The 25677-nt window shown below is 45.4% G+C and overlaps 1 protein-coding gene across 8 annotated transcripts in view; it reads left to right on the top strand.

Moving 5' to 3' along the window:
- Nucleotides 1–25677, top strand: part of ATP7B (ATPase copper transporting beta) — a 65536-nt gene that overhangs the window by 347 nt on the left and 39512 nt on the right. For 3 of the 8 annotated variants that reach the window (XM_055335850.1, XM_055335851.1, XM_055335853.1), the window contains exon 1: nucleotides 19095–19438. The exons of 1 other annotated variant lie outside the window; for it this stretch is intronic. In XM_055335850.1, the coding sequence (XP_055191825.1) occupies nucleotides 19238–19438 (201 nt within the window). In that variant the 5' untranslated portion in view covers nucleotides 19095–19237. Of the gene's footprint in view, nucleotides 1–389; nucleotides 465–602; nucleotides 683–1068; nucleotides 1197–15715; nucleotides 19036–19094; nucleotides 19439–25677 lie in introns of those variants that run through there. 4 more of the 8 variants (XM_055335852.1, XM_055335855.1, XM_055335854.1 and 1 more) reach the window with 4 other exon arrangements.

Raw genomic sequence — 25677 nt, forward strand, 5'->3', positions numbered from 1 at the left:
GCGCGGGGCGCGCACACCCACCTGGCGGCCCCTGCTCGCCCACCTGGCGGCCGGCGTCCGCGGGGGACGGGGCGCGGGGCGCGGAGCCCCAGCCCCAGCCCGGGGGGAGTCGGGATCCTACCGCGAGCAGCCAGCCCCAGGACAGGCGGGGGCCCCGGCGGGTCTGCAGGACACTTTCCCATTCATCTTGGTGCTGAGGAATCTGAAGCTGGCGACGTAAAGTGAGCGTCGACTTGCTGCCGCGTAAGAGCGCGAATTGCCCAGGCTGATTAATTGCCCAGAGAGAAGTCACTCAGAGCGTGCGGATCTCTGTACGGTCTGTTCGGGTCCTGCAACTTTTTTTTTTTTTTTTTTTAAAAAACAGGCTCCACACCCACGGTGGAGTCCGACGGGGACTCAGGACCCTGAGCCGAGATCAAGAGCACTTAACCAGGCGCCCCCTGCGACTTTTCTTTTTTTAAGAAGTACTTTGGATTCATTTTAATTACACAAGTAACACGTTAATGCAGTCACTTAAAAATGCAAACAGTACAGAAGTATCAAGCATGAAAAGCAGATGCACTTTGTAATCCTTTTCTATTTATTTACATATGTCTCCATTTGTTCAGCAAACATTTATTGAAGTCACTGTGTTTCAGGCATGGTGTTGAAGAGCTGAAAATACCGTGGTTACCAAAAAAAGGTGTGTGTGTGTGTGTGTGTGTGTGTGTGTGTGCGTGCGTGCATCCAGAGAAATCTTTAGGTTTTGTATGTGTGTAGTTTTAAAATGTTAGTTTTGTTTCACATGAATGAAATCACATAGTGTATATTCTGCAACGTTTTTTTCCTTCAATACAACTGTGTTTTAGAGATTGTTTCAGCTCAGTATGTAAGCATCCGTCTTGTTCCGTTTAACCTCTGTACAATGTGGATGCATACCATGTGCATACCGCAGTGTGTTTATCTTTTCCCCGTGGGTGATCCTTCTGGGTGCTTCTAATTTCTCCACCCTCACAAGCCATGTTGTAGTGAACATCCTTGTATGTGATTTGTAGTGTGACGGTTGACTCTTTTTTTTTTTTTTTAAAGATTTTATTTATTTATTCATGAGAGACACAGAGAGAGGCAGAGACACAGGCAGAGGGGAAGCAGGCTCCCTGCAGAAAATCCGATGCAGGACTGATCCCAGGACTCCAGGATCACGCCTTGAGCCAAAGGCAGGTGCTCAACCCCTGAGCCCCCCAGGCATCCTGACAGTTGACTATTCTTTAGGATAGATCATAGACTGAATTGGTGGTCTATAGATTTCAGAAGTTAATGACATTATTGTGTGCCCTTTTGTAGTGAAATCTGTCTTGGGCTCTGGTGGTATGGCAATGAAAGGTAAGTGGATTAATGGATGGGTAGAGAGAGGCTGGCTGATAGACCATTCTTAGTGTGATGACTCTGCAGTTAATGGAAGTGTGAAGAACTTATGGGGGAGGGGTGGCTCAGACAAGGGAAGAAGCTTCAAACCGGGCAATGCCTCACCTCGGTACTCATCTGAAAAATCCTTAACCTTCCAGATTAAACTCATGATGCTTCCTCCTTAAAACTTTGGTAACTGCTTTTCCCAATGTTGAGCTCACCTTCTTCTGGATAGTAATAGCACTAGCTAGTGTTATTGAGCTTACTACTGCTAGGCTCTGTGTTACATACTTTATATACCCCCACTTTGTTATTTAATCCTCACAAAACCCTTCATTATAGGTCTTATTTTCCTCTTATTACCATTTATTTAACAAATTTTTATAGTATTTACTAGGTCCCAGGCATTCTAGGCCCAGTGGATCCAGATGAGACTAAGACCCTGCCCTTAAGGAATTTTTGCCTTAGAGGAGGTACAGAAATGTAGAAGGGTGAACGAAGGGGTGGGTGCGTGGCTAGTTGGTGAAGCATCCAACTCTTGGTTTCAGCTCAGGAAATGATCTCAGGGTCCTGAGATCCAGCCCCACATTGGCTCTGTGCTCAGCCAAGAGTCTACTTGAGATCCTCTCTACTCTCCCTCTGCCCTGCCTGCTCCTGCTCTCTCTCTTTCTCTCTCAAATAAATAAATCTTAAAAAAAGGGGGGGGGGGTAAAAAAAATACTGTGATTTCTGGCACTGATAAGTGCTGTGAGCATATCAGGGTATGGGCATTAGGAATGACATGGGACGGAAGATGCTATCGAAGGGAGGTGGTGGCCCATGCGCTGGGTCCTTCAGCCTTTGCTCTGCCAGCATGGAGCAGCTTCTGTTTCTCTGGTGCTGAGCCAAAGCAGAACAGAGGTGCAAGAGGAGCACAGAGATGAATATAGGCCAGCCCCCGTGCTCTTGGAGCTGACAGTCCAGAGGTGTGGATACAGCTCAGCACTCGTAGGAACGCTCAGCCCCTCCTGGGTCAGCCCCTCCTGGGAGGAAGGGCCACAAAAAGAAGGTCAAGAAGAGATGTGGCACGAGTCAGGTCTTTTTTTTTTTTTTCTTTTCAAGATTTTATCTATTAATTTACCCATGACAGAGAGAGGCAGAGACACAGGCAGAGGGAGAAGCAGGCTCCCTGTGGGCAGCCCGATGTGGGACTCGATCCCAGGACCCTGGGGTCACACCCTGAGCCAAAGGCAGACACTCAACCACTGAGCCACCCAGGTGCCCAAGTGAGTGAGGTCTTGAAGGAGAAATGCCATGTGTCATTTGGGCACACTAAAGGGGGAAGGGAGGGATGTCCCAGGACAGGACCAGCAGGTGCAAAGGTCCCAGAGGATAGGAATGGAAAGGTGGATTTACTTTGAGTGGCCGGACAGGTCTGGAAAGCTAATTGCGGGAGGCCCTGTGTTCAGGCCTTTGGACTTTATCCCACAAACTGGAGAGTTCGTAAAACCTGGACAAACAGTGTGAGGGGCTTCTCTAAAGAAGGGTAAACAGAAAAGTGAGCTCCTGGAGACTTAATTAGAGGCCTTTGCCAGCAGTCCGCTCACCCAGACCCAAGGTGGCTGAAACCCTACAAAAGACCTGGGAGTTCCATTTCCTGTGGAGTTGTTGCATCAGGAATAAAAGGTTTTTTAGACTCCGCAGCATCCAGAGTGTCAGAGGCAATGGTGGTCCGATCAGCAACAACACAGAGCGTAGTTGGTACACAAGTTACTGGGACCAAGCTGGGGTGGGAGGGGGACAAGGAACCGGGGGAGAAAAGCTGCGGGGGAGGCTGGAGAGTTGGATCTTAAGTGTTTCTTTATCTGACATGGATCTTCATGGCAAGGATGGAGATAGCCCAGGGCCGTGATGACTGTTCGCTGATGGCACAGATAGCAGGGCAGTGTCCGTGTCTGTGTCCAGTGTGTGCAATATTATTTTTATCTATAGGTTTAGAATCATTGCCAAGTGAAAATTTCAAATGTCTGACTTTTAAAAAAGAAAAACTAAGTTAAAGGAGGAAAATCTGAGGAGATCAAAGGTCGATGAGATAAAGTAGAGAGCAAAGCAGGGTGACTTTTTATTGTGATGTAACCAACATGGCAAATAAGGTTTTAAAACACCAGTAATTGTGAAATCTGTGGATTCAGAAATGCAGCCATTGTGTTGAAGCCTCAGTCTCTACAGAAACTCAAAATTACTCCACATTTGGGATTAGAAATGCTTAGAATTCTTTTAAATTCTTTTAAAAAATTACTATTAATGAAAGTAATTCTATAAGAGAGATTTGGAAAATAAAGCCCAAAAGGAGAAAATTGACTTTTACTTACACTCTCAGGATGACCGTTGGCACATTTGTAAACTTTATTTATTATTTCTTTTGCTGCATCATGTTATTAATTTTTAGAAATAAAAAATATATTCTTATAACTGAAAGAGAACCAGTATTAACATCTTTGGCATATTTCAATCCAGTCTTTTCCTTTTTCCAAACTCCATGGTGTGTGCGCGCGTGGGTGTGTTAACAGCTTTCAAAGCCGCCACTCCGTGAGTCCGTCCTTATCCTCAGGCAGTGTGTGGCCTCTCTCCGTCCTGGCCATGGACTGGTTTAGTCAGAAGCATCTCCGTGGCCACCCCGGCCCCCACCCCAGCCCCGGGACCCTCCAGCCACTGCCCGGGTGGATCTGCACGCCGCCCTCTCAGCTCCTGTGGCACAGTGACAACTGCTGGGACCTTCAGGCAACCGCGTGCTTGGTGCTACTCACAGGTTCTGGTTTCTAATGTCAACTGTGCCCGCAAATTGCAGCTGCTTTTCCCTTGTCCTGTGTCAACTTCCTGCGATCAGGGAGCCTCGTGCGCCATCTCTGCTTCCTGATTCTCAACAAATAACCTGACTTCTTACTTGGAGAGAAGTGACAGCACTGGGTCTAGTTTTCTTCAACTTCCCGCCTGCATCTATGCAGCATCTTCTTCTTTTTTTTTTTTATTTAAAAAAATTTTTTTTAATTTTTATTTATTTATGATAGTCACAGAGAGAGAGAGAGAGAGAGGCAGAGACACAGGCAGAGGGAGAAGCAGGCTCCATGCACCGGAAGCCCGATGTGGGACTCGATCCCGGGTCTCCAGGATCGCGCCCTGGGCCAAAGGCAGGCGCCAAACCGCTGCGCCACCCAGGGATCCCCATGCAGCATCTTCTAAGCTTCTGTAGATCTACAGCCTATTTTCACTTGCTCGTCTAGTCCCGATGGGGCTTGCTTTTCAAGGTCATCTCTTCAGTGAGTGCCCTTGATCTCTGCCCCTTCTCCTCTACCTGTTCTGGAGCCCTTACTGGTCATCGCTTTTCTTGCCTCCAGTCTTTCCCCCTCTGCAGACTTCTCCCCTTCAATTTATAAATTTGTGCCATTTGCCTTCATTTTAAAATCTCTTCCATTACTTTCTGTCTCCCGTGACCTCTTGTAGTATCTTCTCCCCTTCTGAAAGAATCATTTTCATTTGCATGTTTCCACCTTCCCATTCACTTTAAGATTTTTCTTTTATTATCTTATCACTTTATTGAACATAAAAGAAATGCATACAGCCACATATATAGTTATAAAACATAATAAAGTAGAGAACACCTTTGACCTCCCACCTGACCCAAGAATGAGATTATTAATGCCATGGTGTCTATACACTGTTCTTCTCTTGTGTCACCTGTGGAGGTACCCACTATAAATGTAACCACCATCCTAGTCTTCTGTTTATTGTAACCCAGCTTTTGTTTTTGTTTTTGTAAAGTTTTATCACATATAATGAATGCCTGAACAATCCATTATTTAACTTTACTGGATTCTGAGCTTTATAAAAATTCTCTCATAGTGTGCTTAGTCTTCTGGGACTAGACATTCTCCCACCAGACATTACATTAGGAAAGTTATTTGTTTCATTTAAGTAAATTTTTAATTCCAGTATAGTTAACGTACAGTGTTTGTTAGTTTCTAGTGTACAACATAGCGATTCAACAATTCCCTTACTCAGTGCTCATTATTATGAGTGTACTCTTAATCCTCTTCACCTGCTTCACCTGTGGCAATCATTAGTTTACTCTCTGTATTAAGAGTCTGGTTTTTCCTTTGTCTCTTTTTTTATTTGTTTGCTTTCTTAAATTCCACAGATGAGTGAAATCATAGGGTATTTGTCTTTCATTGACTTATTTCACTTAGCAGTATACCATCTAGATCCATCCATGTCGTTGCAAATTTCATCTTTATTTATGGCTGATATTTCCTTTTGTATACATATACATACATACACACCACATCTTTAATCCATTCATCTATAGATGGACCCTCTGGCTGCTTCCATATCTTGACTATTGTAAACGATGCTGCAGTAAAGATAGGGGAACATGTTCGTCTTTGAGTTAGTGTCTTCGTTTTCTTCAGGTAAATATTCAGTACTGGAACTATTGGATCATATGTTCTATTTTTAGTGTTTTTTTTTTTTTTTTAAGATTTATTTATGATAGACATAGAGAGAAGCAGAGACACAGGAGGAGGGAGAAGCAGGCTCCATGCTGGGAACCCGACATGGGACTCGATCCCGGGACTCCAGGATCGCGCCCTGGGCCAAAGGCAGGCGCCAAACTGCTAAGCCACCCAGGGATCCCTATTTTTAGTGTTTTGAACAACCTCCATACTGTTCCCCACAGCGGCTGTACCAGTTTGCATTCCCAACAATGCATGTGGATTCCCCTTTCTCCACATCCTCAGTACACTTCTGGTTTCTTGTGCTTTTGATTTTAGCCATTCTGACGGGTGTGAGGTGATAATCTTACTGTGGATTTGATTTGCATTTCCCTGAAGATTAGTGATGTAGAGCATCTTTTTCATAAGTCTGTTGGTCACCCATACATCTTCTTTGGAAAAATGTTCGAGTTCTCTGCCCATTTTTAATTGGATTACTTATTTTCTTGGTGTTGAGTTGTGTAAGTTCTTTATATTTTTTGGATATTAGCCCTTTATCAGATATATCATTTGTAAATATCTTCTTCCATTCAGTATGGTAAATTGCTTTTTTGTTTTGTTGATGGGTTTTTTTTTGCTGTGCTTTTAATTTCGGTATTGTTGCAGTAGTTTAATTCACTAGTCATTGTATTTCTAAGAATCGTTGCTGTGCATTATGCCATTGTGGGAATATAACATCATTTATCCTTTTTCCTTGAAGGATATTGGGTGGTTTGTGAGTTTTTGCAGTTACCAGCCGTTTCATGGTGTATGCTGGCACTCTGTCCACTTCTGTTTCTAGTGCCTCACTGCTCACCTGGAAACTCGTTTGTTTAGATTTCTATGTTCTTTTTTTTTTTTAATTTTTTTAATTTTTATTTATTATAGTCAGAGAGAGAGAGAGAGAGAGAGGCAGAGACACAGGCAGAGGGAGAAGCAGGCTCCATGCACCGGGAGCCTGATGTGGGATTCGATCCCGGGTCTCCAGGATCGCGCCCCGGGCCAAAGGCAGGCGCCAAACCGCTGCGCCACCCAGGGATCCCTGTTTAGATTTCTATGAATGGCAAGGCATATCCTCCCTAATTTTTCTTTGAATAATCTCTCTACATTTTTTTTTTAAAAAGCTTTACTGAGGTACAATTCACAGATGCATGCAATTATCAACCACAGTCAATTTTAGAATATTTTCATTCATTACCTCAGAAAGAAACCATACACCTTCAGCTATCACTCCCTGCCTCCCCATGATCCCCATGCCTAAGCAACCACTAATCTACTTTCTCTTTAGATTTGCCTATTGTGAAGTTTTCATATCTTAGGGGAAAGCTTCCAGTCTTTCACCATTAAGTACAATGTTGGCTGTGGGTTTTTCATAGATATCCTTTATCATGTTTTAAGAAGTTCCCTACAAGTCCTTCTTTGTCAAGTGTTTTTATCATGAAAGGATTTTATATTTTGTCAGATGCTTTCTTGGTGTCTATTGAAAAAACCATGTTTTGATTTTTATTCTATCAATGTGGTGTGTTTCATTAACTGATTTTAGATGTTAAACCAGACTTGCATTCCCAGGACAAATCCCACTTTGTCATGGCATGAAATATTTTTATATTTTGCTGGATTTGGTTTACTGTAATATTGCTGAGGAATATCCATGTCCATATTCACATGAGATATTGGTTTGTAGTTTTCTTGTGATCTCTTTGTCTAGTTTTGGTATCAAGGTAATGCTGGCCTCATTCATAGAATGAGTTGAGAAGTGTTCCTTTGTCTTTTGGTTTTCTTTTTTTTTTTTCCTTAGGAAGACTGTATTTTTTTAAAAAAATTTTTTTTTAATTTTTTTTTATTTCGTTATGATAGTCACAGAGAGAGAGAGAGGCAGAGACATAGGCAGAGGGAGAAGCAGGCTCCATGCACCGGGAGCCCGATGTGGGATTCGATCCCGGGTCTCCAGGATCGCGCCCTGGGCCAAAGGCAGGCGCCAAACTGCTGCGCCACCCAGGGATCCCGGAAGACTGTATTAAAATTTTGTATTCTCCTCAATTAATCTTTGATGGCATTTAGTGTTGAAGCTGTCTGAACTTGGGCTTTTCTTCTTGGCAAGCTTTCCACTTACTAATTCAAGATCTTGTTGAAAGTTGATTCAGATTGTCTATTTCTTCTTAAGTCAGTTTTGCTAGTTTTTCTCTCTGGAATTGGCCTGTTACATCCAGGGTATCTAATTTGTTGGCACACGATTGTTTCTAGTATTCCTTTATAATCCTTCTTATTTCTTTAAAATCAGTGATAATAACCCCTTTTTCATTTCTGATTCTAATACTTTGAGTCTTCTCTCTGTTTTCTGAGTCATTCTAGCTAAAGAGTTATCAATTTTGTTGATGTTTTCAAAGAAACAGCCTTTGGTTTTGACAGTTTTCTGTATTTTTCTGTCCTCTATTTCATACTCTAATCTTTTATTCCCTATGTCATGGGTTGAACTGTGTCCCCTAAAAGATAGGTTGAAGTCCCAAGCTCTCGTATCTGTGAGTGTTGTCATCTTACATGGAAGTAGGGTCTTTGCAGGTGTAATTAGTACATTAAGATGAAGTCATACAGGATTCTGGTGGACCCTAAATCCAATTTCTGCTATTCTTTTGCAGAGACACAAGCAGACGGTGAAGCAGGCTCCCTGCACAGGGCCTGCCACAGAAATCTATCCTAGGGCCTCAGGATCATGCCCTGAGCCAAAGGCAGATGCTCGGGACACCTGGGTGACTCAGTGGTTGAGCATCTGCCTTCAGTTCAGGGCGTGATCCTGGAATCCAGGGATTGAGTCCCACATCGGGCTCCCCACAGGGAGCCTGTTTTGTGTCTCTGCGTCTCTCTCTGTGTCTCTCATGAATGAATGAATGAATGAATGAATCTTTTTTTAAAAAAAGGCAGACACTCAACCACTGAGCCATCCAGAGGCCCCAATTTCTGCTATTCTTGTAAGAACACCATGTGAAGACACAGAAGAGAAAGCCATGTGATTATAGAAATAGATTGGAGTGATGCTTCTATTAACCAAGAAATGCTAAGGATTGCCAGCAACCACCAGGAAGTAGGAGAGAGTCATGAGATAGATTCTCCTTCAGAGCCTCGAAAAGAAAAATCTTGACTTCTAGCCATCAGAATTATGAGAGAATAGATTTCTAATACTCAATTTTGTTACAGCAGTATTAGGACATTAACATAATTTCCTTCTACTTCTTTAGGTTTAGTCATCTTTTTCCAGTGTCTTAGGTAGAAGCTTGGGTTATTGATTTGAGATCCTCTTTTTTTCTTTATTCAGGTATTGACAGCTATCGGTTTCCCTTTAAACACTGCTTTAGGTGCATCCCATAAATGTTGGTATGTTGTGTCTTCATTTGACTCAAAATATGTACTAATTTCCCTTTGATTTCTTCTTTGGCCCACTGGTTATTTAGGAGTGTCCTGTTTCATTTCCACATATTTGTGAGTTTCCCAGATTCCTTTCTGTTACAGATTTCTGATTCAATTGTGGTTGAAGACTAGACTTTGCATTATTTCCATTGTTTTCAATTTATTGAGGTTTATTGCCTAGCATATGGTATATCCTGGAGAATGTCCCATGTCCACTTGAAAATGGGCATATTATACTATTATTGCATGGAGGGTTCTGTATATATTGGTCAGGTCTGTTTGGCCTATTGTATTGTTCCTGTCTTCTATTTTGCAATTCTGATATCGGTTCCAACATGTGGATTTTTTTCTCCATACACCAAACAATTCTTGGGTCAGCTGAGTGTCCTGCAATTTAACTTATTTCTTAAGCTATCTATCTGAGGATTGCATCAGATCCCAGGGGTTCAGGGCTCTTTCCTACAAGACTGCCCTCCTGCCCTCCACTTCAGATACCAGTGACAAGTTCAGGTTGTCACCTGTGCGTCTGACCGACTGGCTATAGGATAAAGGTTCCAACAAGCCCCTCTGAGTTCAATTAATTTGCTAGAGTGACTCACAGAACTCAGGAAAGTACTTACTTACATCAGTATATTATAAAAGGGTATAACTCAGGAAGAGCCAGATGGAAGAGTTTTACATTGGGCAAGGTCTCATGTCACTTAGGAAATTCCAAGGGCTTTAGGAGACCAAATACATATTTCTGTTATTAAGTCACCCGTTTCCTTGTTGATACTCGGCACAGTTTTCTTCATTATCGAAAGTGAGTGTTGAAGTCTCCAGTTGTCACTGGTAAATTGTCTTTTTTCTTTTCATTTCTGTCAGTTATTTTTGTCATGTATTTTGTGTGCTGGTATTAGATGTGTATGTTTGTAATTTTTATATCTTCCTGATGGAGTGAGTTTTATCATCATAAAATGTACCCTTTTTTTCCTGGTAACATTGTTTTAATAGGTTTCTTTTTTTTTAATTTTTTATTTATTTATGATAGTCACAGAGAGAGAGAGAGAGAGAGAGAGAGGCAGAGACACAGGCAGAGGGAGAAGCAGGCTCCATGCACGGGAGCCCGACGTGGGATTCGATCCCGGGTCTCCAGGATCGCGCCCTGGGCCAAAGGCAGGCGCCAAACCGCTGCGCCACCCAGGGATCCCCTGGTAACATTGTTTTGAAGTCTGTTTTGTTTCTCAGGATAGCCACATTGGCTTTCTTGTGGTTACTGTTTGCATGATACATCTTTTTCTATTATTTTATTTTTAGTCTATTTGTGTCATTGAATCTAAAGTTATCAAACTTTCTGGATGTGTAGGCTATTTTTTTTTTTTTTTCACTAAATTTGGGAAGTTTTCGGTCACTGTTTCTTTGAGTATTTTTCCTTTTCCTTTTTCCTGGTCTCCCATTACACATATGCTGGTGTGGGCAGTGGTGTCCCAAATTTCTATGAGTGTAACAGCCCAAGCCCGTCTGCCTGATGCATAGCAAAGCCAATCACCAGACCCTAGGTTTGCAGCAAGGAAAGTGGTTTTTTGAGAGGCAAATGAGATGGGCAAGCCTGAAACCCACCTCCCGAAGGGGGACAGAACAAGTTTTTTATAACCATTAGGGGTTGAGGTTACACACATATTGATGAAGAGGGTGGGGAAGCTTATGACTATTCATGAGGAAGGATGGAGTGTGCACACTGAGCAAACACATAGGTAGCATATGCTCCATGTTCACTTTAGGGAGAGACTTGATGTCAGAGTGAGGCAAAATTCAGCTCCTGACATCAGGAGGTTATCTTAGGACAGGGAGTGGGGTACGGGCATGCTCCAAGAGCTGATATAACTCTGAGGGGGTCTTGGGCTCTATCTCGGGTAAGGAAGGCAGGGCCTTGCTTGTTCCTAGGCTGGAACCATATCAGTTGACCTGGAGTCCAGGCTTCTGTGATGACCACGAGTAGATTTGATAGTGGGGTCTGAAAAGACAGAGTAGCTGATTAGGAGGAAGCAGTTCTCTGAACTGTTTAAACTTCCTGCTAGTTGCAACCTCGTTAACCCTGTGGGGTACAATTTCATGAGGTTTTATTAATTTTTCTTCATTCCTTTTTTCCTCTCTGTTCTTAGATTGCATTGTCTCTTTGATCTCTTCTTGTTGGCTAATTCAGTTCAAATCTGCTGGACCCAACTAGTGAATTTTCATTTCAGTTTACTATATTTTTCAACTCCAGATTTGCCATTTGGTTCTTTTTTATACTTTCTATCTCCTTATTGCTATTGTCTATTTAATGCAACATTGTCATCATCTCTTCCTTTATTTAAGATGATTTTAATGGTTTCTGTCTTTGTATGTTAAATCCTACATCTCATTGCAATCAGGCAGTTTCTGTTGGCTGCTTTGTTTCCCTTGGTGTGTGGATCATACTTGTCTTTTTCTTTGCATGTCTCACAATTTTTTGGTAGAAACTGGACATTTTAGACAATTCTGGGTACTGCTACTTCCTCACCACTGCCACCCAAGGGCTTCTTATTGTTACTTGCTTTATTATTATTATTATTATTATTATTTAGTGACTCACTAGATTATTTTAGTGGAGTATGTTTCACACCAGCAGTGTTGAGCCTCTGTTGTTTCTTATTGGGGCACAGCCTTGGGTGTGCTCACAGTCACTTTGTGATGACAATTGTTTTGTTTTTGTGGGTTTTTTCCTGACCCACTCATAGCTATTAAGCTCCACTAATTGCTGGATGATATATTGTTTTCAATAATGCCCTGGGGTATAAATTGTTCCACAGCTGGGCCCACTCAAATTCAGGCCCTTTGATGGGATGTTCTTGAGCTCAGTGTTTTGAGATTTGTTCTGACCCCAGGCATGCTCTCCCCGGCTGTCTCCCCATCTCCCCACCCCACCAGCACTGCCCCTGCTACTTCTGCAAACTGGTCAGCCTGTAGGTCAGCCTATCAGTCCAATTGATCTACCAATCTCCTCCCAGTTGTCTTGGCTGGGAATGGGGACAGTGTCACACTTCTGAGTGATTCTCCCTCTTTAGGAGCTGAGTGCTTTGGGAAGGGGATTCACAGGGCATGGGGCAGGCCCTACCCTCAGTTCTGCTCAGTTTTCCTCTCTTGGTTTGGGACCAGCACATCATGAGCCAGGGCAAGGGCAGTCATATTCTGGGTGCACCGGGCTCAAAGTAGAGCCTTCGTACCACCAGGGGGTCTAGATGGGAGAGGGGAACCTCCACCACGTGGCTGTGTCAGCCTACAACTTAGCCTCAACATCAGGAGATGGATAGGGTGAGAAGTGCCGATGTGCTGCCCCTCCTGGGAAGAAAGCCCACTGACTGGTAGCTGGGTGGGGAGGGATCCCTGTGTTCTTGGCTGCACCAGTCAAGTGGAGTTCCCACCTTGCTGAGTTCAGAGAGGGGAGGGAGTGTGGTCTTGATTCAAACCGTGTAGACTCTTGCTCCAAATTGTAGGAGGTTTTCTTGAACAAATATTTGTTCATTTGCTCTATGTCTTTAGGGTCATTTCCAGAGCCTTTCCGTGTTTGTTTGTAAGGTTTCTTTAAAATAATTTTCACCAGTTTTACTGGGGAGCTGGTCTGCAGTTTATACTGCCATGCCCGAAGCCCCTACTCCTCTACTGCATGTGACACTTGTATTAGAATTATGTTTGGCCCTGTACAACAGAAGGTCTAAAGCAATATGGCTGTTAGTGAAGTCGAGACGCATGTGTCCCGGGTTGGTGGGTGTCTTCGGGGTCATCAGGGATGCAGACTTCCTTGTCTCACTGCTCTAGAAAGCTAAGATGCAGCTCCCATCTTCCTCATAATCTCATGGCCAGGACTCCAGCCGTCTAACCCATGTCACACACAGCAGAAATGAGGAAGGGGTAAGCACAAACCTGGTCTCTCTTTTAGGGAGCTTTCTCAGGAGCCCTGACAGCTTTTCCTTATATTTCATTGGCTAGAACTTTGCATCGATTTTCAACATTTTTAAATTAGAAGATTTTATTATGTGAAACTCCAGCTACTTACCTTCTCTTGGAAACCCTGGTGACCCAAGACTCTTGACAGCAGTTGGCTGGAGCCCAGGAGTAACTGCCTCATGTAGGGGGAGCACGTTAAAAAGAAAACCACAGGATCAAAATGGTGTCACTTAGGTTAAGTCCCCGAGACTATAAACCAGGGCTTCATACCTAAGGTCACTGCAGTGTCCCCCTCCTGCAGGAATACGACTCTTAACTGGTTAGTCAGGAGTTTTCTGACAGACAGCAATGGGGTCATCTATCAGGTGGGTTTCTCCGTCTCCCGAAGGAAGATGAGGTAATCTGCGCAGTAAGACCCTCTGCTCTTCTCCTGAAACAACCTTTCCTTGCCTCTTGCCTTACAACTTTCACACCCACTCCCCTTCCCTTAAAATCTTCCATTTCATACAACTCCTTGGAGCGCCCCCTGCTCTGTCAATGGGATGCTACCCGATGCATGGATCGTTTAATAAAGCCAATTAGATTTTCAAATTTACTCAGTTGAGTTTTTTTTCACAAGGTCAGTGCCTGTTCTCAGTAGTAATTGAGTTCAGACTGTTGGCTTGGAGGGGAAAAGGAATAAGGGGGAAGAGAGCCGGCTGTGCATGGGGCTTCTGAACTTTGAATACTTGTTTGAAAGTCTAGCAATCCATGTTTTATAGCAAGCAAATGTGTCAGTTGTTTTGCTCTAGTTTTCTGTGTCATTCATTCAACAAATCTTTATTGAGAAACTTAGATATAAGTGCTGCTGGCGTGCTGGCAATACAGAGGTGGGTGAGGAAAACGGACGGGGATTCTGGGACTTGTGAAGCTCACATCCTGATGGAGGGACGGTCGGTAAACAAGTAAAATATGTATTACTGTATCAGATGGTAGCTGAGGACTCTGAAAACTTGGCAGGAAAGGACCAAGGGGAGTGGGAGTGTTTGAAATAGGAACTGAGCAATTAGGGGCAAGCCACTGAGGAGGGGACCTTTGAGCAAAGACCTGTGGCAGGTGAGGAAGTGAGCCACCTGGGGAGGGGTGGTGGGGAAGGGTTGTTTTTAGGCCCCAGAGAGTAGAAAGGGGAGTCCCTGAGGCCGCAGGAAGCCTTGCTTTGTTGCAAAAACAGCCAGCTGGGTGAGGGATGAGCAGCATGAGGGTTGGCTGAAAAGCCAACCACAGTCCTCTGACTTCTCCTTCAGTGGCTCTGGATTTTGCATGGAGAAGAGACTTTAGGCCAGAGGTTCCCTTAGGCAGGTTTGTTAGACTAGTGCAGGCAAGGCGTGCTGGTGGTTTGGAGCAGGGTGTAGTGGGTTCCTGAGAAGGGACTGGACGCTGGCTGTATTTAAAGGTGGGACAGACAGGGTTTGCTGTTCATTTACCTGCAGGTTTGAAAGGAGGAGACCGTTCTTTTCTTTTATTTTTTTTTTAAGATGTTATTTATTCATGAGAATACACACACACAGAGAGAGAGGCAGAGGGAGAAGCAGGCTCCATGCAGGGAGCCTGACGTGGGACTTGATCCCAGGTCTCCAGGATCACGTCCTGGACTGAAGGCGGCGCTAAACTGCTGAGCCACCCAGGCTGCCCAGGAGGAGACTGTTCTTATCAAGGGTTAATGCAGGTGGAAGAAAGGAGACTGGCAGGGGCAGGGAAGGGCCAGAACTGGGGGGGCCCAGTTTTAGACCAGTGAACGTTCACGATGCATGTTAACGATCCAGCAGGAGATGTAGGTTAGGCCCTTGGGTCCCGAAGTGTGGTCTGGGAGTTCCTGGGCGTAAGCCGTATTTCTGTTGGGCTGAATGAGCTCACCAAGGAAGGGGGAGCTCACCCACAGGGAAGGGGCCCAAACGGGCTGAGCTGCGAGCCAGTCTAGCACCAAGAGCTTCAGGAGGAGCAGGCTCCTGGAGGGCCTCCGAGAAGGAGCTGGGGGCGGGTGGGGGGGGGGGAGGAATGGGACCTGGGGGCCACAGGACACTTCTCCCTGTCTCCCTGCAGCCGGAGGGGAGGACGGAGAATGGAGGCAGGTGGGGGAGGCAGGTGGGTGCGGGGTTGAGACCTCGGCAGGCCGGACTGTGCTGGTTGCTCCAGTTAGATCCCTGTGGCAGGAGGCGGGCTCCCCCGCGGGCGTGGGCATGGAGGTGGGGGCGGGGAACGACAGGTGGGGCAGGTGGCAAGTCCTCCGGGACAGCGGGAGGGAGAGGGCGAGGCAGGGGCCCAGGGCAGGTGGGCAGTGTCTGGTCTGGACCTCGTGGCTGGAGCAGCCAGCCAGGGAGCGTGGGGTGGGGGAAACGCTGGGGCGGCAGGGCTGGGGGAGTGCAGGGCTGCCAAGGAGGTTGAGGTGCGTGTGCTCAGCCGTGAACTGTCTCGGGTGTCTGTCCTCTGGCCCTGTCCAGTCTCTATGATCTAGAACTGTCATCATTTTTCCCACGGTAGGCAATCCAGCCAGGGTTTTCTCTTCTCTTTTCCTTGCTTTTCTTTTTCTTTCTTTCTTCTTGTGTGTGTGATGGGCTGTTTCAGTCTCAGAGGCCCCCAGTGCGGTACGCAAGGAGCGGCCCCGGGCCGTCCCCCCCAGCAGGTCTTCTAGGGTGACTGGCCCGCGGCAGCCCCTCCCACGCCGGGCACCTCCAGTTTGAAGGATCGCTTTTGAGCTTGAGGACTGTCCTCTACTGTTCTCTCCTAACCTGTTCATGAACTCCTGAGAGCAGAGTGTCCCCTATCTTCTGATGTGCACAGCGCTTAAGTGGTTGGCTCTCAGGCTCTGAATTATCCTCCTTTATTAATATTCCGCCTCCGTTGTGAAGGATGGGCTGTTTGTACTGCTCCTGTTCTCTGGGAATCTTCGGGGCCGCTGCTTCCCAGCGTGCGTAGTGTCAGGTCCTGTCGTCCTGTCACAGGATCCGGGGCTCCGCTGCCTGTCCTGGGAGGACTGGCCCAGTGCTCCTCCTGAGAAGCCCCACCCAGGGACTGAGCTGGTCATCTCTGTCAAGTGCTGAAATATTGGAGCCAGATGTTTCGGGGGCTCATGGAAACACGAGCTGTCCATCTGCCTTCAGGCCCGGCTCCTCAGATTGTACCAGGGTTCCAAAGGGATTTTAATTTTTTTACAAAAAAGATCCAGAGACTGGGAAGGTGGGTAGGATAAATTTATTTTGGAAGGTGGATGGTATAATTTGCACACGTGGGAGGCAAGAATAATTAGTGTGAGGAGAACCCTGCAGACCTGTAGCTCTAGAAGGAATGTGAGAGCCGGATATGCCCTTGCGCTGGAGTCAGGGGAACAAAAGCACCACGAAGTTCTACGTAGGAGGAAGCACACTTGGGTCTGTCTGGACCTCATCTCAGTGAGGACACATGTCACGCCTGGGGAATGGGGCTTGTTCATCACTGTGTTAGGTAAGACCCAGGAACCGTGTCTCCTGGTGGTGCCCATGTGCTCGTTGTCGGGGGCAAGTATGGGCTGATCTGGAAGCCGCCTCCGTGGAGGGAGAAGACCTGGCCTCCAGGGAACAGCAGAGGCTCCTACCTGCCAGGCCTGGGCTGCTGGCATGGGTGAGGCTGGAATTCAGATGAGGGAGCAAGCCCTGCTAGCATGAATGGAGGCCACACTGAGAGCAGGACTTAAGGGATAAGGGGGATTAGCCTGGCAGAGGAGGTCAGGTATGAGGAGGGGGGAGGTGCCACAAAGAAGGGTTTGGGCTCCGCTCTTAGCCTGGGAAAGTGGCTCATGCTTTGGCTGTTTGCAGGTCCCTTAGGATTCCGTGGGAGCAGAGGAGAAGCCACTGTCTTCACCCCAGACCGCTTCCCCCATTCCTCCTCGCCTCCGCCCCCCTGGAAGTGGCCGTGTCCGCCACAGGGCCTCTCCGAGCCTGGAGTGCCGCCCCCTTGGTTTAATCCTTCTTTGCTATTCATTTTCTCTGCTCCTGGTAACCCTATGGGCACCCCCTCCTCGGAGTCTCCGTTCTCAGGCCTGCCCAAACCGTATTTCTAAATCACAAATTTAAATCATGGAAGTCCTTTGCGTTAAAAACTGGCTATTCTCCACTGTCCACAGGACAAAGTCTGAACTTCCGGCCTGTTATAACCTGGCCCCAGCCTCCTTGTTCTGGCTGCGTCCTGGGTCTGAATGACCATTTAGGAGAAGTAAAAGTATTTTACAGCAAAGTATTTAAATTTTCTATAGCCCATGGTGCTAACAGGACAGACTGTTCCAAAACACTTGGGATGTATGAGGCCAACATAGTTTCCTTATTAACCATTCATAGTACAGCACAGAAGCGCTTATATTTATAATGGCCTCCTATCACCAAGAAAAGTTGAGACCTGAGTATTAACTTCTGTTTTAAAAGACAGCAGAAAGAAACAGCACCTTTGGGGAAGGATTTCTACCCAAAATGACAACATTTTTAAAAATCTGTGCTCAAAGAGATAGCTTCAGACATCCGTAGAACATACTTATGATGCACCCCAAGGAAATGTGAGGGGGTTGGCAGGCACACACAGGTCCTGACGGGTCCTCGCAGATAAGATTGGAGTGATCGATCGCAAGGAAGCAATGACAGATGTCCTGGACTCGCCTGTGCCGGCCCTTCGGTGGAGTCAGGCCTGAGGGACCAAGCATCACACATGCCATTCCTTCTTGCTCACTGATGTGATTAGCACCTCTTGGAAATGGAGGCAGGTTCTTTTCTGACTGAGCACACGGCAGATAAGAAGCCAGGTGAGACACAGACTGGAGTGGCATGCCCTGAGCATGTTCCAGGAGTGGGAGCCGACGGGGGTAAATCCCCACAGAGCAAATGAGAGGCAGGAGAGTCGCCTTCCCTCAAAGAGAACAGATCTGGTCAGCAGTTGTCGGGGCAGAGGTGGCAGTTTTAATTGGGGCAGAAGGGTCGTTGCCTCCCAGGGAGGCAGCATCCTCAGGGCCCTGGAAGGTTCCAAGTGCCCTCAGGTGCCCCCCTCCCCAGAGGAGTGCAGAGGTTGTAGTGTGTTTTACCAACCCGATTCCGTGGGCGGCGTGGACATTCCACGCATACACACTTGAAGGGGGTGGCGGCGCCAGGAAAGTGGCTGGAGCTGGTCCTTCCCACGGGGGATGAGGTTGCCTGCTCGCTGCCGTGGAGCCAGCAGTGGGGGTGGCCAGGGGGTGGCCAGGGAGCCATGCTGCTGCCTCCTGGGTTCTCTTAATCCTGCTGGGGCCCAGCGGGTGGCCCGAGAAGCCTGAATTGCGGGTTGGTTCCTGGCTGGCCTGCTGTGTATACGAAGTGGATGAGCCTTGTTAGCCAGGGAGTCCTTGCAGGCAGCTCTTGCTGAAGTCGAGCCAAGCTGGTCCAAGGGAAAACAAAGCTGCAGGAAACATGGAACTTTCTTACACCTTCTTGGAAATGCAAGTCATGTTGCCCAGGAAATCCTTGTCTCCCCTGGGGTGCCGCGCACCGCCAGCTCTGGAGCTGCAGGAGAGGCCGCTGCTGTCGGTCCCGGAAGGCGAGTGTCACCCTCCCTGCCCTGAGGCGGGTTCCTGGGAGCGCACGTGGCCGAAAGGAGACAGCGCTGAGGAGACCGGGCTGGGCTCCGGAGGCGGAGGTGCTTACGTGCGGGCTCCTGCACACGCCAGCCGGGCTGGGGGCCGCTGAGGGCACGCGTGGGGCCGTGTGCAGAGGTCCTCGGTGCCGAATGCAGTGTGATGAGCGAGAGGGTGCCCATTGGCTGGAAGCATGTAGGTAAACAAGGGCAGGTCCGTATGCAGCGGGTGCAGCCTCCCGGCTTGGCCCCAAGCAGAGGGGAGTCTGCTGCGGCGGGCGGGAGGAGCCCCCTGCTTGTGCTTGTGGGGACACTTGTACAGTATCACCTCCCACCTGCCCAGGCAGCCTGGTGCCCGTGAACTGCTTGCTCTGTGTCAGGGGGCCCAGGACGCGGTGATGGAGAAGGCGGGGGGCAAGCCGTCCTTCCTGGCGACCCTGGGTGACCCGCAGGTGACCCTAGTGTCGGTGCACAAGCGGTGGTCCTTCAGGAGGCCCCCTGGGGCCCGGGGCTCCACCAGGCCAGTGCCTGAGGAGGAGGAGGAGGGCGAGTTGTCACAGAAGGGTTTGAATGGAGCGCGGGGCATCGGTGGCGATCAGGTCAGTGCGCTGCAGACGCTGCGGAGCCCCGGGGGCCTTGGACGGCTTGCACGGCCCCTGGACGCTTCTCCCCGGGGACCAGGGGACCAGGGGCCCAGGGCAGCCGGCGGGGAGGGAGCCCGGGGAGGGAGCCGGGGAGGGAGCCAGCCGGGTGGCCTCCGGAGGGCGTTGCTGCTCAGGGTCCAGGGTATCTTGTAAGCCTCTGCAGAGCCAAAGTTTTCCAAAGGCAGGTCAGATAAAAATGGGTTTTCTCCTCTCTTGTTTTTTAAAATGTGTACAGTGTTCTGTCAATCTCCACATTTCAACTAAATAAATATTTTGAGCATGGTGCTGCAAAAACAAAGCAGCTCTTCTTAAGCAGATGAAAGTTTTGTTAACCCAAAGGTCAGGTCATGTTTAAAAGTAGGGCAGTGTAACGTTTTACAAAAGTAGTGGCTTTTAGTAGCCTTTCTGGGTTGGGACTGGGGGTTCGTGGGCTCTTTTTTATTGACAAAGGCAGATGGAAAGAAATACCAGTTAGATACAAAGGAATATTTTCATGAGTTTTTGCTTTGCCCCTTTAAGAGTTTTGTTTCTTCTGGCTTTTATTGTTTAAAAAGTCCCAAAAGCTAAAGGAAATTTTGTCAAAAGAGATTTTTGAAATGTGGTACACAAGAGATTTACAGTTGTTGAAGGAAATTTATGAATGTCTCTTATGCAGTGCATGGTCAGCTTTTGTATTTTTTAGTTGAGCGTCTAAGATAGCAAAATATTAAATTTGGAGGAGGGGAGGGAGGATGCCTGACATTATTTTAAAATGTTCAGACTACTGCTTTATAAAATCTAGCCTGTGTCTATTTGAATGTGAAATAGTTTATTTTTTAATGGCCAGTACTAAACTGGCATGAGTAGAGGAGCAGTCTGAACCTGGCTGGGGGGGCCCTTGAGGAAGGAGGACCCAAGTGGGTGCTGGGGTAGAGGCTGTGGTCCTGACGGTCTGGTGCAGATCTGCGCCCTGCCGTTGCCGGGCTGGGGGACCTGGCAGGAGAGTCTGACTCCTCCAGCCTCAGATTCCCCACTGCAAAGTGGAATCCTAAGTCCTGACCTGTGGGATTGTGAAAGCACTTGGTAGAGTGCTGTAGAAACGCAAAGTGGAGCGGTTTCTGCCCAAAGTAGGATATTCAGTAGAATTCCCAACTCAAGATGTGTTCAGTGCTCTCTCTTTTTTTTTTTATTTTTTAAAGATTTTATTTATTTATTCATGAGAGACCCAGAGAGAGAGAGGCAGAGAGAGAAGCAGGCTCCCTGCGGGCAGCCCGACATGGGACTCGATCCCGGGACCCCGGGGTCATGGCCTGGGCTGAAGGTGGCACTAAACCGCTGAGCCACCCGGGCTGCCCAGTGCTCTGTCTCTGAATATCTGCTAGAACCGTGTCAGCCGATTCCTCTGTCGGAGCACAGTTGCAACTATTTTTTTCTAAAGCTCTGATTATAAGTAATATGTGCTCATTATACAAAACAAATTTAAGATGAAGCAAGGGGAATAGAGAAAAGTTATTAGGAAGAAAACGTAAGCAAGCGTATACTCCAGCCATATATGTGAACATGTATCTATTTATTTATTTACAAGTATAGGACCAGATGGTACCTAATATTCTATACCTTACATTTTTTACTTAATATTTTGTGGACATATACCACACACATATGAGATAGATATATATTTACATCTATATACACATCTATTTCATCAGGTTTAACTGCAGTCCCACTTTAGGGTTATCTTTTGAAAGAATTTAAATGAGTTATTCTCAAATGGGGAAACTTTGTAGTAGCTGGTTTAGGATGATAAGAACCCAGCTAAGGTCATTTGTAACTGAGTACTTGTTCCATACCAACAGGGTATTGACTGAAAGTCTATCATAAATTAAACTGAATCTACTTGAGAGTTACACTATTTAGTACTTGGTATGAATTTTTGATCATGGCCATTCTAACAGGCCAGAGGTGATATCTCATTGTGGTTTTGATTTGTATTTCTCTGCTAATTAGCGATGTTGAGCACCTTCGTATGTACCTGTTGGCCATTTGTATGTCTTCTTTGGAGAAATATCTACTCTTTTCCTCTTCCTATTTTTTAATTGTGTGTGTGTGTATAAATATAAATATATGAAAATTAATGTACATGTACATATATTTTGTCATTGAATTTTATGAAATTTTTATGTATTTTGGTTGTTAACCCCTTATCAGATATGTAGTTTGCAAATAGTTTTTCCCACTCCATGTGTTGTCTTTTCATTTTGTTGATGGTTTCTTTTGCTGTGCAGAAACTGTAGCTTGATGTGACCCCACTTGTTTATTTTTTCTTTTCTTGCTGTGCTTTGTCATATCCAAAAAAATCATTGCCAGGATCCATCTCAGGGAGCTTTTTCCCTGTTTTCTTCTAGAGTTATATGGTTTCTGGTCTTCTATTTAAGTCTTTAATCCAGGGACTCCTGGGTGGCTCAGCAGTTGAGCCTCTGCCTTCGGCCCAGGGCATGATCCTGGAGACCCAGATCCCGCATCAGGCTCCCTGCATGGAGCCTGCTTCTCCCTCTGCCTGTGTCTCTGCCTCTCTCTCTGTGTGTCTCTCATGAATAAATACATAACATCTTAAAAAAAATAAGTCCTTAATCCATTAGGGTTAATTTTCATGAATAGTGTAAGATATGCGTTCATTTTCATTCTTTTACATGTGAATATCCAATTTCTCCAGCGCCATTTGTTGAAGAGATTATCTTTTTTCCTCCATTGTGTATTGGCTCTTTTATTTATCTATTTTTGTTTGTTTTTTATTGGCTCTTTTATTAAATATTACTTGAGCATACATTATTTTTTTTTAGTTTTTTTTAAAAATCTGCATTTCTTTTTCTGAGGATTATTTTTAGTATCAAGTTCCTATTGTACAATATAGGGTAGTATACACTATAAATATGTGTTTACACCTAAGTCTTTCAAGGGACTATATTTAGTTTTGTATTGAGCTGATTATACCTATGATTCTAAGCAAAAACTTAAATTCACTAGCCATTATAGAATACAATTTTATGATAAAATACTAGCTGCATTATTTCACCAGATCTCGACAGCCATATGGAATTTATAGGTAATAATAATTAGCAAAAATAATCCTGAGTTCATTGACTTCTGTCATATAATTATCTGAGTTAATAGTGTGACATTTCTTCCAACCCGTGGTACTCTTGCACATATTTAATGTAAGGTCTCTACATTGTGATTTTATAATTCTGGGAAATGACATAAGGAAATTATGACCGTATGATTGTGACTTAGACTGTTTCATTCAAATGTAAAAACGTATTTGAAGATGTTGACAGTTGCTCTGTAGTGACGGGCCTGTAAAAATTTCTTTGATAGGAGGGGTTTGAAATACAGTATTATCAGAAAAGATTCTGAAGCAGAAAAAAAATGCTGTTGATTTGGTAAATGTCTGGTGGAATAATTGTTGCGATAAACTTAAGTTAAAAGCAACAAAATTCTCTGAAATGGATAATAGTAAGGCTGTTTGGAACGAGATTGTGAACAGGTTTTCTGAGGTAATAATTGTGAAGCGCTTCTTGGAGAGATCTTACAGTTTGTGCACTTCTAAATTTTATTTTGTCATATGTAGAAAACAACATGCATTGTATGTATATATTGAGACTGGTTAATTTCACTTTATTCACTTTTCCTCCCGAACAAATAATGGGTATCCTGCATCCAGTTTCTCAGTAAGAGTTAATACTTTTCCCTGCTGTGGTCAAGAGAAGGAAACAGGCAATATATTTGTCCAGAATTTTCCAGAAAGTACAGTCAGCACCGGAGCTGGGGTGGCCCTGAAGGCCAGAGATCCAGGGGTCGCAAACACAGCCCAGGCACATAGTTGGCCCTTATCAGTGTCTGATTTAATGCCAGAGTTTTGGTTAGTTTGTTTTTTCAGCAGATAAAATTTAAATAACAATTGTTGGAAGCTCTTTCTGGACCTTGGTGAATCATCATGAAAAAACAGTTTGAAGGGGTTGGAGTGGGGTTTGGGGGAATATGTACACTAGTTTTAATGATTAGTTTTCCCTATCAGTTAAATGATGGAAACACTAAGTTCCCCGTCTACTTTCTTGGGCCACTTTTGAGGACCAAAGACCAAATGTTTGTCTTCCTAGTCATTGATTTTCAGACATTTATGATGCGGATGTTAGCTTTTTAAATTCAGGCCTTCCTGCCAAACTGTAGGATGGGCATCATTACTACCCTATTTTACCCCTAACTAAAAAAAAACAAGGTTCTGATTTGCTCAGACATGACTAGAATTCATACCCAAGACTGTCTATGAATTCACAGCAAGTAAGGAGGACAGATTTTTTTTTTTTTTAAGATTTTTATTTATTTATTCATGAGAGACCCAGAGAGAGAGAGAGGCAGAGACACAGGCAGAGGGAGAAGCAGGCTCCATGCGGGGAGCCCGACGCGGGACTCTATCTCAGGTCTCCAGGATCAGTCCCTGGGCTGAAGGCAGCTCTAAACCGCTGAGCCACCCAGGCTGCCTGAAGGACAGATATTTAAATAAATATGTGAAAATGTTTTTTAGAGTATAAAGCCATGTACAGGTATACCATCAAGGCATCATTGTTGTCCTCTTTATCACAATGATTAATATTATTGTTGTTTATATTGTGTGGTTTAACAAGATAACCCTTTGCCTTAGATAAACCAAAAAACCACATTTGTTTTCAGGTAAAAACGTGACACTTGTTTGCTTTTTTAATTTCAGTGGAAAACATACAGTCTCACCCAGAGATCATTTGATGTATTAATACATATGTATGTACTCCATTTGATGTATTAATACATAAGTAAATACTCCCTGTACATGGGATACATACAGGTTTAAGGAGACCTTGATCCTTCCTCAGTAGGGGTTTTAGAGACCGAGGCCCATCTGCCTATGGTGTTTTGTGGGAGATCGTTTCTTGAGGCAACAGTCTCTTCCACCCCTCCCTCCCTGTGAACCTCTGATAATGCAGAGATTTCTCAGATAAGAACAGGGCCTGGCAATGACTCATTCATACTCTGGATCCAGGAAGATGTAGAAGGTCCCAGAACCACTGCCACCTCTCCTTGTGTCCTGCCTCCTCTTGAAGTGTGTGGCCTTGAGTGTATTTGCAGCTAGGAATATTGGAGAAAGCAGAGTAAGTGCTGATACTCTGCTGTACTTTTCTAAAGTCCCAGAGGCAGCTAGGGGTGACCTCCTAAGGGACCTAGGCCCAGGCTCAGTGCCCCTGGCGGCTCCTCTGCCCCCTCACTGTGCTTACTCACTTAGGGCAGGTGAAGTGTGACTCTTTTTCCATGTTTTCTGCATTTTGCTTTTTTTTTTTTTTTTTTTTTTGCATTTTGCTTTTTCTGCATTGTAGTCTCTTTCTGTAATTAGCATGACTAAAAGGAAAATGTAACCTTAAATATTGTTTTAGAAAAATAGCCCCCTGGACTTTTGAGCTGGCTTTAAATCCTAGCTGTTATTCAAATTGATTTGTGACCTTTGATAAGTCTGAGTCCGTTTCAACAGTAAAATGGTGATAAGAATACCTATTTGTAGAATTATCTTGAGCATTAGGGCTATAAAAGCCATCCTCATAAAATAACACTGAGAATCATTAACTATTTGCTCTTACTGGATCTGCATACGTATGAAAAAGCCAGGACTTCTCTGTATTTTGAATTCCATGAAAGTTCAGGCGCATAGAGTTATGTTGGGTGGCCGTTAAACGCTGGAAGAGTTGCACATTTGTAACTCAATGCAGGAGCATCGTTTGCCTCCTGAGTTAAGGGTGTTACACACCCTTCAGAGTGGAAGACGTCTGGAGGGTAAGTGGGCCAGTGGTATCCTTAAGGATGATGAGGATCCAAGTGTAACTAAGAGATCTCAAAGGTGGCTAGTGTGTCCTTGTATTGTACACATAGTGGACTGTGTATTGTACACATAGTTGCTCCTTGATTTGTGGTCACAGACACTTTCTGTAAGGCACGTCATTTCTGGGCTTTGCAATTTCAGTCTGGTTTTGAAACCCTTCATCCAAACATGGCACCCCATTTCCAATTCCTTCATACCAGTCTGGCCTATTTACAAATCGTAGTTACTTAGGGAATCAACTGTTTATATTCCTTTATCCGACTTTTCTTTTACAAGCCCTGGCACTCACAGCAAATGCCATGTGGCCTGGGTG

This window comes from Nyctereutes procyonoides, unplaced genomic scaffold, assembly GCF_905146905.1.
Source record: "Nyctereutes procyonoides isolate TBG_1078 unplaced genomic scaffold, NYPRO_anot_genome, whole genome shotgun sequence".
Lineage (NCBI taxonomy): Eukaryota > Metazoa > Chordata > Mammalia > Carnivora > Canidae > Nyctereutes > Nyctereutes procyonoides.